Raw genomic sequence first — 13168 nt, forward strand, 5'->3', positions numbered from 1 at the left:
AAAACTAAATTAATTTAGTTATTCATTTTTAGGCTCTGCCAACTACTGCACTGCACACAGTGAGAGCGCATGTGTGCGCAGCATGGGAAGTGGGTCACACTGATAGCATTACGTATTGAGACACAAACAATGGACTGTGCTGTGCAGGGGAGCATCTAGTATAGTGTTGACGCTATAAAAGTAATGAGCATCTGTGACATCAGACCAAACAATGATGGCAGACATGGCTGTCCAAAGGCAGGTAAGTCATTATGGAAAAACTTGGAGGGGGCAGGGGGGAAGATTTTTATCCAAAGAAAAGACATGCACAGTACATAGCATTTCCTGAACTACAATTTGCTGAAACAGTTCACTGTGTGGAGAAAACATTCTCTGGCAAATTGGGTTAAAATGCTTCTTGGCATTGCCTTATCAACATTTTAGGATGCTTTCTTTGTAAGAAATTCAGGTAATAAACTGTGAATTTCCTACTCCATTAAAAATGATATATTAATTGGATGAAAAATTAATGGTATACAGTTGTAAAAAGTGTGTGTCTTCAGTTTGTGGTTGAATGGGATTGAGTTGAAGTTTACTTGGGGAGTTTTGTGAGTTTTTTAAGGTCTCTGATATTTCTAAATAAACTCATCTACACTCTTGTAATCCCCTTCCCAACCAACAAATATGTTTTTACATGGTGTAAATGCTTTCCTTCCAAAATGAAAAGCTTGCCTTGTAGGAGACAGATGGAAGGGTATTTTGGGCCTCACAATAACTGTGAGGGTTCTCTAGGCAGATACATTGCTTACATCGGGAAGTCTGTAGAGCTTCATTGTTCTTTGTAAAGTCATATTTCTACTCAAATGTGAAAATTTCACCTCTACCAATTTTCTGGGGTTCAGCGATCGATGCCAGTACCTGGAAATACAATTTAAAATACATGTTAATATAATTGCTAATTTTAATAATATATGTTTTATATATATTTCATCCAATCCCTGCCTCCCAAAATTAAACAATTTGCATCTAAGGAGCAATCCTATATCTATGGGGGGCTTGAGCAGTAGCTAAACAGCCCAATAAAGTGTCGACACTACACCTTTTAAACTTGTGAATGACCATGGTATGGTTGACTATCATCGTTTGTACCCACACACATTTTTAATATTGAGATTAGTAATCAGGACAACTTCACCCTTCTCATAGCCTTGGTTGTCTTCACAACACTCATTTTGCTGTACGGACAAGACCCTCTGCTTGTCTGTGTAAGCAGTTTTTTGGGAGGGCCTTCTCCTGCCAGCTGTCTCTGTGATAGAACACCTTTGAATACCCAGCATCAAAGGAGGGAAAATTATGGTGATGGATAGCAAAACCTATACCTACTCTCCCCCCCCAAAAAGACTCATGGTATTTCTGATGTCCATAAACTGCAAACAAGATTTCAGCTTTTAAAATTTAATCCAAAGAACTGCACAGAGCTTGGTTGTCTACCAGAAGGATTAAGGACTGAGCCAACTCTACAGTGATTTGAACTTGTGGCAGCATAAGCAATATTGAATCCACTCCATGCAAACAAAGCTATACTGAACTTCAGACAAAACTTTTCTGACTGTACAGTTCTTAAATCATTGTAAGATGCACAACAAACCTCCCTTTCTCCAGAGAGGAGACCCTACAGGAAGATGTTTAAAAAGTAGTACCATATTATTCCCAGAAACTCTGTTCACCCCACCAGTCAAGAAATAGGTCACTTGAAAAACGTATGTACCGAAGTATACAATCTTGTCATTGCTAGCACAGTTTCTATCACAGTGCAGGCAGTGCCCCAAACAGAACTAGATTTTACTCCAAGAAATGTCTTTGTCCAAGGCATCACAAAGAAGTTGGCCATGTCCTCTGCATTAGAATCAAGTCCATAATGTTTACCAGAAGTTTACAGCAGAAAAATGAACATTTTTATTAGCTAGTTTGTGAAAATGACAAGGAATCCTCTTTAAAATGATCATTCTTGGGAGCAATGTTACTATGAACACCACCTAGGTTACCTGCATGTGGCCACAGGCTTGGGGAGTACCACTCCTGCAGTGTAAACTGCCTGAAAAATCCCTTCCAGGTTTACTCTTCTGGTTATTTCCCGAATCAGTACAGGTGCTACTCGTTTAGATCTCAATTTCTTGTGGACACAAAGAAAATTGATTTCTACCATTTTCTTCACACTAAAAGCAATTTAAATAACAAAACAGTTATAAAACTCACTAAAACATAGTATAGTCTTATTTATATAGTTTTATTTTCCATGTTGATAGTAAATTTCAGGTTATACAAGGTAGCTTCTCAAAAACATAAATAATGCTCATTTTAAAGTCTTCAACAGGAGGACTCAATTATGTAACAAAGGACTCTGATAAATCATTGAGATTTCTTATCCAATGTTGGTATATGGTCTTTGTATTTTACATACTTCTAAGTATGTAGATCCAAATTTTTAACCTGGCTGCTTTAAGTTGCATCCTCAAAGTATACAACAAATGTTAATATTCTGTAACTGCATCTGGCAAGATGCCTAGGTTGGAGAATTTACCTGTAATACTCTTTAGATCTGTACCATGACCTGAATTGTGGCCTGGATTTAGGGCCTGGAAAGCAATCAAAGCAGGAGGAAAGAGATATCAAAAGGCTCCACAGCTCATATTCACAAGTTAATTATTCCAGTGCTCCAACCCTACGGAGAGAGCCCTGGTAGGTCTAACTGACCGAACATACACTTTACACTTTCCAATAGGCCAGAAAACATCAAGCAGCTCTTCACACCTTCTATCAATAGAATGTTTCTGAGGTGGATATTTGTTTGCCATTAGTTTTAATTGGAAACTTCCAAAAGCCTTGTGAAAAATTTCAGACCTGTGTAAGGTTTCTTCTCCCTCTACGGTCAATGAGGCCTAGCACTCAGCTCTTCAATCAGACAATCCCCATCACGAAAGCCAGTTCAAGATGTAGCATTTGTTTTTATTTATATTTATTTTATATATTTATATTTACCTGTCATAAATCCGAATGTGTGCAGGGATGGCGCTTATGAACCCTACCAATTTTTTGTTTGACGATACTCTAACTCCACAGTGCCATTGGGGTAGCCAGCCTGGAGGACGTAGTGCCCTAGAATCAGTGGCAGAAACCATTACAAATTAGTGTCCAAAAGAATGTGATCAAAATACCCTTCTTTGCAATCCAACACAGAAATTGCTACTCACCACATAAGAAACTCAGGTGAGTAGTCAAACCTAAACATGTTATCATCATCTTCTACGTAATTCTCATTTAATAATGTGTACAGTTCCTTTAGCTGAAAACACACATCAAAAAAGGAAGAATTTTATCTCACACATCAGCCAGAATGTTTCATCAAAGACTATGTGTGTACACACAATTTTACTTACAACTTCAGCATTGCTCAGGTCCAAAGTGTCCCACATAAAACCCTGTGGCAAAGAGTATGGCTCTAGGCGGACATTGTCCTTATCTGGTTCAATTGCACCATGAGAAGTTATAACTTCATCTGTTATAGAAAGGGAGGGAAAAAATTACATTACTAGCTAATTTGAAAATTAATAAGTTTTGAAGTCACTTAACACAAGATGTAATGTAAAATTATGAAATCAGAATCTGAAGCCTTTTAAAAATGTTAAAAATAAGCTTTTGTTTGCTTACATTATTTCTCTGTTTTACAACTCACTCAAGTCAGCTAATACTTCAGCAGAGCTATTGTACAGAGGCTCAGAGCTATTCGACCGCAGTTTATATCTTAACATTTCATAACAGAGCACAATTGAATAGCAAATTATCAGCATGTATGTATCACTTAGTCAACTACTGAAAGCTATATCTGGGGAGGAGTTCTGCAGTGAGATTCACAAGCTATGGTGCTGATCTTGCAAACATTGACTTATATGAACTCAATGGCACTACTAGCATGCATCAGTGTTTGCAGGATCAGGGCATTTTATAGAATGGCTGCTGGTGAAATGAAAAAACTTTCATTTGTAAATTTAAAATTAAAATTGTGGTTACACTTATAGTTCTGGACTCGCTACTGGGTAATCTTGTCTTTCTCCACAACTTCAGAAGCAGGTAGACTGAAGATATTTTTTAAAATATAACAGGAGCCACTCTTCCTCTGTTGGATGGCTATTACACATCAGCCAACCAGCCCCAGAAGAGGCTTCCAAAGCTGAACATTAGGAAATATATTATAACATGTTAATCATGCTTGTACAAATTATTGATAGTGTGTCAGACGATTGCAATCTTAGTTCTCATTAATACACCTGAATGACCAGTAGGGTGCACTACGTAGCTTCTTTTGCAGAAAGAGCTTCTGTCAGGAGATTGCCCAATAGTGGTAAGGCCAGAATCACCAGCAGCTCCATGAAGACTCTGGGTACAGAGAACCCTCCAGATACCATTGCTACAAAATGATAGTATACCATAACGGATCAAGACTACCTATAGGACTGCTGCTAGCAGTCTCGTCTTCGTACAAGGAGGGAAAACTTTCAAGTTTATGAACACAAAGATTCCTGCAACTATTTCTTGAAGCAGAAAGACTAATGCTTCCATCTGAAGTCATAATCTTCAACACATTGAAGAAAGAGCTTCCTTCCCCAGCCCACACACTCAACACCTCAGGAGGAAGCTGAAAAATGTAAAGGTGTAGGCCATTTCCACTTCTCACAAATAGGAAGTAGAAGTGATTCAGCCAGGCTGCTTAACAGAATATTCAAAGACCACTCAAATTCTACAAATCCTATTTCTATTAAGCAGCCCTTCAGAATCACTTCTAGATCCTATTTGTTGGTAGTTGCCCAGACATTTTTTTCCTCATCCTCCTAGACTGGCGAGTGATAGGACCAGCAAGCTCTCATCTCTGAGCTGGTGCTGAAGGATGTTCAAGGTATGACCTCACTGACTGCTGTCTAGCAAAATACATTCCAGTGCCGCATGTAGAGTGAAAGGACTACTAGTTTGAGGTGTTCTGAAAAGATGGCTAAAATTCCAAAAGCTGGATTTAGAGTCCCTCAGGGAATAATGTTGTGACATTATTTTGTTAAATTCTCAAGAATGCTGGAGAGCTTTACACAGAACACTACTTGGAGCCATCAAACAGCACTTTGGAGATGAAGTCTATGGACTCATCTACATTACAAAATTAAGTTGACCAAAGTTTGGTCGACATAGAACCACCACAGTAATTATTGTAGTTTTTCATGTCCACACTAACTCCTTCTGTCAGCGGTGCGCATCCTCACCATCAGCGCTTGTACCGACTGAAGTGGGGCATTGTGGGGCCCTGACAGTTGGAGCCTCCCCACCACCATGGCTGACAGCTCAGAGTCCCGCCGCTGCCTCTTGGTGTCAGATGGAGAGGGGAGGGAGGAAGGAGACCGATCCTGGCCCCCTCCCGGTGAGGGATTGGGGTAGGGGTGGGGGGTAAGGAGAGCCCGATCCTGGATACCGCCTGATGATGGATGGGGGCGGGAGGAGAGCCTGAGCTCAGCTGCCTCCCGGTGAGGGATTGGGGGCAAGGAGGAGGGGAGGAGAGCCCAGGCCTGGCTGCCTCCCAGTGAGGCATGGGGGTGGGGGAGAAGGCCTAGGCGGTGGCCAGGGTCAGGCTCTCCCGCCTCTCAATCCCTCACCGGGAGGCAGCAGCAGTAGTCTGGGCTGTCAGTCCCGTGCAGGGTTGACAGACAACAGGTGATATCAGTAATGCAGTGTCTACACAGACATTGCATCACCCTAACATTGACCTAAGTGTGACACCTTTTGCAGAGGTGGAGTTATTAGGTCGATGTAGTGGGCGACTTACATCGGTGGGAGCACCATTATAGTGTAAACACCTACAGAGTGTTAGCTGCCTTATGTCAACCTAATTCTGTAGTGTAGACCAGGCCTATAACCAGCATCCTAAGCAAGCTATTGGGATAACTTAGAAAGTGCAGTGAATTTTGTATTGTCATATGGATAATCATAAATAAAAGAGTTCCTGGGTGTTTCTTCACCTTTCCTGATTCTCTCCTTAACTTCCTATTTTTGGAATGCACAACTTGAGCAGACCATGAGAGCAGGTGTTTGGGCTGTGACTATTGGGGCCAAGAGTCTCAGAGGCCATTGGAGACTAATTCACAGCCTTATTTTCTTAACAGTAAAATTTTTGTTGCTCACAACCATCTAGAGTTAAGCACCAGAAAGGAGAGCTGAGCTTGAGGACGGGAAATAGTTTGTCAGCTTTGCTTTAGAGCAGTGTTTTTTGATGCTCTGCTAGTTAGATGTTTGTGACCACCATGAGTCCATGCAGAGTAGACTATTTTCTCCAGGGACTCAGATGTTATGATGCTTCATCCTGAGTGGACTTTTCTTAGTCTGAGGGCAAACAAATTCTTCAATCTCTATGATAGTGTGGACCAGGTCAATTTAACACATCTATCTTATTGGAGTTAAAATGTCTTCCTAAGCCATGTGATTCCGGGAGATTTTTCCCTTCATAAGGGATCAGGCACCCCTGGTATGCCAGAGGTGCCACAGAGGAGTGGGACTCCCAAAGGATGGTGATGTGGCTTCTTGACATTTCTAGTTTCTGTTGGATTAATTTTTCCTAGGTGCAGCAGCAGGGAGGAGAGAGGTGCTTGGTTCCTTCTCCAACTGTGAGGTGACTTCCCTGCATTGCAGTCTGTGATGAGTGATCCTAAAAACTCTGTTTGGGACGGAAACTCATTTAGTGTAAGAAGTCTAGAAAATTCTGTTTAGTTTTATGAGGGAGATTTTATCCCAAAGAAGAATACTTCCATACTTCCTAGGATCCAAGGCCTCCGAATTCAGACATGGTGCTAGATTAAAGATTCAAATATTTGAGTCCTTTTAGTCTTTGTACATTTTGGGTCAGTGCCTATGTGTTCCGTACACCACCTAGCTCATTTCTGGGTGGTACTGTAATATAAGTGTGACACAGGGGCCCACTGGTTTCACTACTCTGTGTCAGCAACTCTTATCAGGCTTGACATACTTCCTACACCTAACATACTGTTGTCATGATATATACCCAAAAGGTGGCCTGTAGTATATCACTGGAAAACGAACAATTCACTGATCATTAATATACTTGCATGATGTCTTTACAGCGTGTGAACAAAGAGTTATAAACATATGGTAGAATTACATTCTTAAAATGTTTTTGGCAAGCAATGAATAAGCCCAGTCTGCCCTAGACAAACGGATGTATACTTGCTTATCTAAACCGCCTGGTTGTCAGGCAGAAACAATGAAGATATATTTACATAAAAGGTAAACAAAGCCATCAAACTAGCAACTGGGGGAGATAGCCTTTTAACTATAAAGACAGGAGAACTGAATCTCAAATAAGAAGCAATTGAATCAGCTAATTGTATATAATATTACTGTATTATAAAAGTATATCGACTAAGGTCTTTTGTGAAAGCCTGTGACACACTGGTGATTAATAGCATTGTGAAATGTATGCATTAGTACTATATGAGCAATTATGGGTACTCACTGATATTACACTTTAAAGTTGGTGACTAAACACAGGGAGAAAAAGGTTTCCACCAAGACAGGAGGGAAGGCAGCTATCTACCTGTCTCCAGGGTAAATTAAGCAGAGTGGAATCAAAACAATGGAAGCCCATTTACATATGAATCAGCAGGAGAATAGAGACCGCACCTCCAGGAAGCATTCCTGCCTCTTGAAGGAGGGCCAATGAACATTGGGAAGACAGCATGGCATCTACACGCCAGCAGGAGAGAGAAGTTTTGTCTAGGCTTACTTTTCACAGAATACATTTCAAAGGTTTACTGGACTAAAAAAAGAAAGGGGAGAGAACCCCATAGTTGTCCATCACTTGGGGGATTCAGGGGGCTGGAGCTCTTGAAACCACAGAACGTTGGGATCCTTCAACCAAGGGTGTTGAAGTCTCTGGGAATTGAATATAGGAGAGAAACCTGCTTAGACAAAGATTATAACTTGCTGACATTAAATACATCTTAGAAATGTATTTTTATTTTTGTTTGCTGGTAACCTTTTCTGTCTTTACTACTTATTCTTGGTATCACTTAATCCTACAGCCTTTTGTTAAATAAACTTGTTTCAGCTTTATTATAAATCAATTCAGTGCTGTGATTGAACTAAGAACGTTAGTCAAATGAATACGCTGCTGTTATTGTCTCCTTAAAGGAGTAGAGAACAATTTCTGTGAGTGTTCCATGAGAAGGATGGATACTGCAGGGAGACATCTCTGGCAAGCTAAGGAGATGGGGTTCACTGTTGTTTTACCTGCAAGGCAAGGTTTGGACTGGCAGAGTCATGAGGAGTTTACTGGTAAGGAAGACAAGCGGGTATGTCAGGGCCGTTGTCACACAGCTTAGCAGTAACAAAATTCTCACTTGCAGAGGTTGCGGGGGGGGGGGGGGGAGAGAAACAATAAAAAACCAGTTACCCACCTTTTCGTAACTGTTGCTCTTCGAGATGTGTTGCTCATGTCCATTCCATTCTAGCTATGTGCGCGCTCACCTGCGCGGTCGTTGGAGATTTTTGCCTTAGCGGTATAGATAGGCCCAGTTGTGGCACCCCCTTGAATGCCACACTCATGCATTGGTATATCAGGCACCGCCGGCCCTACGTCCTCTCAGTTCCTTCTTACCGACAACTCCGACAGAGGGGCAGGAGGATGGGTAATGGAATGGACTTGAGCAACACATCTCGAAGAACAACAGTTATGAAAAAAGTGGGTAACTGTTTTTTCTTCTTCGAGTGCTTCTCATGTTGATTCCATTCTAGGTGACTCTCAAACAGTATCAATGGAGGCAAGCTCGGAGTTCACGGTCTTGTAGTTTGCAGCACTGTTCTGCCTAAGCCAGTGTTGTCTCGAGCTTGCTGGGTAAGCGCATAATGAGATGCGAACATATGGACAGATGACCAGGTAGTGGCTCTACAGATCTCTTGGATTGGTACCTGTGCCAGGAAGGCTGCTGATGACACTTGTGCCCTAGTCGAGTGTGCCATCACAATCACCAGTGGAAGCACTTTCGCCAGCTCATAGCAGTAGTGGATGCAGGCCATGATCCAAGACGAAATCCTCTGAGCAGACACTGGGCGACCTTTCATTCTGTCTGCCACTGCAACGAACAACTGAATTGACTTACAGAAAGGCCTTGTTCTATCTCTGTAGAAGGCCAGTGCCCTCCTGACATCCAGGGTGCGTAGCCTGCACTCCTCATCTGACGCATGAGGCTTTGGAAAGAAGATGGGCAAGTATATGTCCTGGCCAGTATGAAACTGGGAAACTGGGAAACAACCCTGGGCAGAAATGCTGGGTGTGGTCGCAGCTGGACCTTATCCTTGTAGAAAACTGTGTAGAAAACTCTGAAGTAAGCACCCTGATCTCGGACACCCTGCGGGCTGACGTTATCGCGACCAGGAATGAGATCTTCCAGGACAGAAGCAGGAGAAAGCAGGAAGCCAGAGGCTCAAGTGGAGACCCCATGTGCCTCAACAACATGAGATTCAGGTCCCTGGGGGTGAGGTGAGGGATGGGATATCAGACGTGTGCGTAGAGATGCTCCAAACCTTTCAAAAACTGTGCCGTCATGTTGTGAATGAAGATTGACCTGCCTTGGAACGTAGGAGGAAAACCCGAGATAGTGGCCAGGTGGACCTTGATAGATGACAGGGACAAACCTTGGAGTTTGAGATGCAACAGATAATCCAGGATATCTTGCAGCAGGGCCTGCTTTGCCTGAATACATCATTCCGAGGCCCGGCACGGGAATCTTTTCCATTTGGCCAGGTAAGTCGCTACCCAGCAAGTTCTGCTGGACACGGGCCGAGCATAAACCTCGGAGACTGGGGCATGCTCTGCCTGGGGCATGGTCCCCGCTGGGACTCTAAGGGCTTGTCTACACTTACATTTTATAGCCCTCTAACTTGCTGGCTCAGGGGTGTGAAAAATCACCCCCCTGAGCGCAGCAAGTCTGAGTGCTTTAAAGCTCTAGTGTAGACAGGCTCTGAGCGCTGGGAGCCACACTCCCAGTGTTCAGAGCTAATCCCCTTGTGGAGGTAGATTACCAGGAGCGCTGGGAGAGCTCTCTCCCAGCGCTCGCGTGCGACCACACTCGCACTTCAAATCACTGCCGCAGGAGCGTTCCCGTGGCAGCGCTTTGAAGTTTCCAGTGTAGACATACCCTAAATTCTAACTACACTTAACAACTACTTACCACTAACTACAATAAACAAACTATTTACAAGACCCTAAGGCTCAAAGTGAGAAGAGACGAAACCTCTAGACCTTGCTATGCAAGGAAAGGTGCTCCAACTAACCTCCACAGGCGGTAAGAAGGAACTGAGAGGGCATAGGGCCTGTGGTGCCTGATATACCGACGCATAAGCGTGGCACTCAAGGGGGTGCCACAGCTGGCCCGATGGATACCGCTAAGGCAAATATCTCCAACGACCATGCACATGGGCACACACACACACCTAGAATGGAATCGACATGAGCAAGCACTCAAAGAAGAGCTCACAATTCTGGGAACCTCTGCAGATTGTCCAATTGGCAGACAGTTTTGGAGAAATTTGGGACTGGAAGGGTGTTGGGTTCACTCTGCAAAAAAGTAACTGGGTGGAGGAAGCCAGGGTGTGACCTGCATGCTTGTAAGGGTGGCTGGCAGGCAGTGTCAGGACTCCGACACAGAAGCATAGCATTTAAGGCATGCAGAGTTGCAGGGCAGGCGGTGATACAAGCCCTTACTGGTACGGGTTGAACCCCAAATGTTACACTAGGTAGTAATTTTAAGAGGGGTCTTCTGCATCATGACTTTCAGAAAGAGAAAAGGGTCAAAATACCAGTCAAAATAACAAGGCTATTGAAATAATGAACTATTGGGAGAGAGGGAGAACAGTGTGTGAGGAGAACTCATTAACCTGTGGCATAGAGGTTAGGCACCCAGCCAGCACTGGTGACATTAACTTACTCCACTCCCCCTTGAGGGGATCTGGCTGGAGAGTGCTGAGGTGGTGCAGTTCAATCCCTCAAGAGTGCTGGAATGGGGAACCAGGCTCAGGAGCAGGAAAATGATCAGTGGAAACCACTGCTGAAAGAGGTGGTAGGGACTGCTTTACTTGCAAGGTCTCCAAGCTTCCCTGGCACTGAAGAGTTCCTGGAATTAGCAGTAGTGTCTTACAGGAGACTAATGAAATAGGGCTTTCTTCCAAGGGTGGAGGAGTCAGCAACTGCACTCACCCATAGCAGTAATGAGTGGGGGTGGTTGGAGATAGGCAACAGCTGTGCAGAAGACAGACACTGAATCAGTTTAAAGAAGTCTTCAGTCAAGCTGCCTCCAAAACCATGAGGAAGGAAAACACTGTCGTATATAGGATGGACTACGGATAAGAATTGTATGCAGCGGAGGAAGCAGGTGAACAAATAGGAACAAAATAGTTATGCATGGGAGAGATGTGTAATTAGCATCAATTTATGCAAAAACAGTGTATCCCACACCACCATAGTGTGGATCTTTGTTACTCTCTGATACCTGGCTCATAACAGTTTAAAAGTCTACTGCTGCTACCAAATAATAAAGTTATTCCTTTTACTGAAGTGGTAGAGACCTTTCTTCCCTGTAGTTCTCAAGTTCAAACCCCAGTTAGCCCAAGTGGGATCATTGTAATAGCACATTTCTTGTTTTCATATATGAAACTCATTCTGATATTTCATTTCATGACATACCTTCCTCCCCACCCCCCCAAACTACCCACCTCAGTAGTTTATCAGTAATTTCAGATGGCTGCAAAGAGCAGAAGTGACTACTGAATCTTAACACATTTTGGTAAAGAATATATCCAAGCAGTCCAACTTTATATCTGTGTTACAGAATACACAGTAAAATTTCAACATACTCCTTTTAGCTACTGTTAAGGTCAATTTTGTACGTAGGCCCAGTTAAACTTACTAAGTTTGGGTACAGGTTGCGTATCCCAAAACTGGTATTTACGTTTGGTTGCTTCATCAATGTTTTTTGCTGGTCCCTGGCATGCAGAGAGCAGCTCCATAGCTCTCTGAATGTCTTGCAGCTTCTGCATTGGAATGGCTGGATTCTGTACGGAGAGACAACAGGGGAGAGAGGCTTGTTTACTACATGCACACTGAAAAAGTAGTGCATACACCATATTCATGTCACTTGCTTCAACTATATTTTGATAGTATTTTGTATATTTGCTCCCACCTTAAGTGAGGCACTGCCAGGGAGCTCAGGCCCAACATGTAGGTTTTTGTTTGGGGAAAAACAATTTTATAAACTTCCATTGTTTTAAAAGTAGTTTAATTATTTTGAAACATCCTCAAAATAGTTTGTTTACATTTAATAAAGAACTTACAGTGTTTGTAACACAAGTATTGCAGCATTACACTACTGTATGAGGACCACAGTGTGAGGCTAACCATTCTTTTTTCCACTGCTCCATCTGAACAAAGTTGAAATGGTAAAACAGAGTAAACCGCTAAAAGCAAAGCTGAATTTTAAAATTCACTCAGGTTTAACAATCTAATGTGTTATTAGTAATGCACATAAGGGCATTTAAAGTAGATAGATAGATAGATAGATAGATAGATACTGTAAAACATCACTTTAAAAAGTCAGCACTATTCCATATTTCTATAATGCTATATTGCTACATATTTCAATGTTTACTGGGGTTCTATCATATGTTCTTTTTATTAATTCTTGCTTTACTTTTCAGTGTACAGGACATGCATGTGTTATAAGTCCATTCTGCCAAGTGCTACAGCTAATGTTGTTAGCAAAGCTTCGAAACGAAGGGAGCATTTAAGAGTAAAGATAAAATAAACTAAAATTCTACTTAAAGAGGAAAGAGACTTTTACAGAACCATCTCCCCACTCTGACAGCCTAAAAGCTAGGGCTAAACTTTCCTAACTTTGGTGGCTAAAGCTAGGCATCTAAACCCTCATTTCAGAGATAAAGCTGAGCACCCACAGCTTCAATAAGAATTTTGCCCATGTAGTGTATACAGACGGCAAACCAGTGATAGGCACAGTGAGTTATACATCTGAAGGGATATTTCTATTTTTGTTTTTCTTAAGAAAAGTACCATCTTGGAGCAGATTTG

General features: G+C 42.4%; 1 protein-coding gene across 1 annotated transcript in view; it reads right to left on the minus strand.

The window, feature by feature from the left end:
• NMT2 (N-myristoyltransferase 2) overlaps nucleotides 1–13168 on the minus strand; it is a 63367-nt gene that overhangs the window by 18870 nt on the left and 31329 nt on the right. Inside the window, exons 3-8 of the mRNA XM_065399628.1 lie at nucleotides 11994–12138; nucleotides 3417–3535; nucleotides 3231–3322; nucleotides 3019–3135; nucleotides 2025–2195; nucleotides 789–897 (exon numbers count right to left, since the gene is read on the minus strand). Of these exons, the coding sequence (XP_065255700.1) occupies nucleotides 789–897; nucleotides 2025–2195; nucleotides 3019–3135; nucleotides 3231–3322; nucleotides 3417–3535; nucleotides 11994–12138 (753 nt within the window). The remainder of the gene's footprint in view (nucleotides 1–788; nucleotides 898–2024; nucleotides 2196–3018; nucleotides 3136–3230; nucleotides 3323–3416; nucleotides 3536–11993; nucleotides 12139–13168) is intronic.

The sequence above is a fragment of the Emys orbicularis genome, chromosome 2, assembly GCF_028017835.1.
Source record: "Emys orbicularis isolate rEmyOrb1 chromosome 2, rEmyOrb1.hap1, whole genome shotgun sequence".
Classification (NCBI taxonomy): Eukaryota; Metazoa; Chordata; order Testudines; family Emydidae; genus Emys; species Emys orbicularis.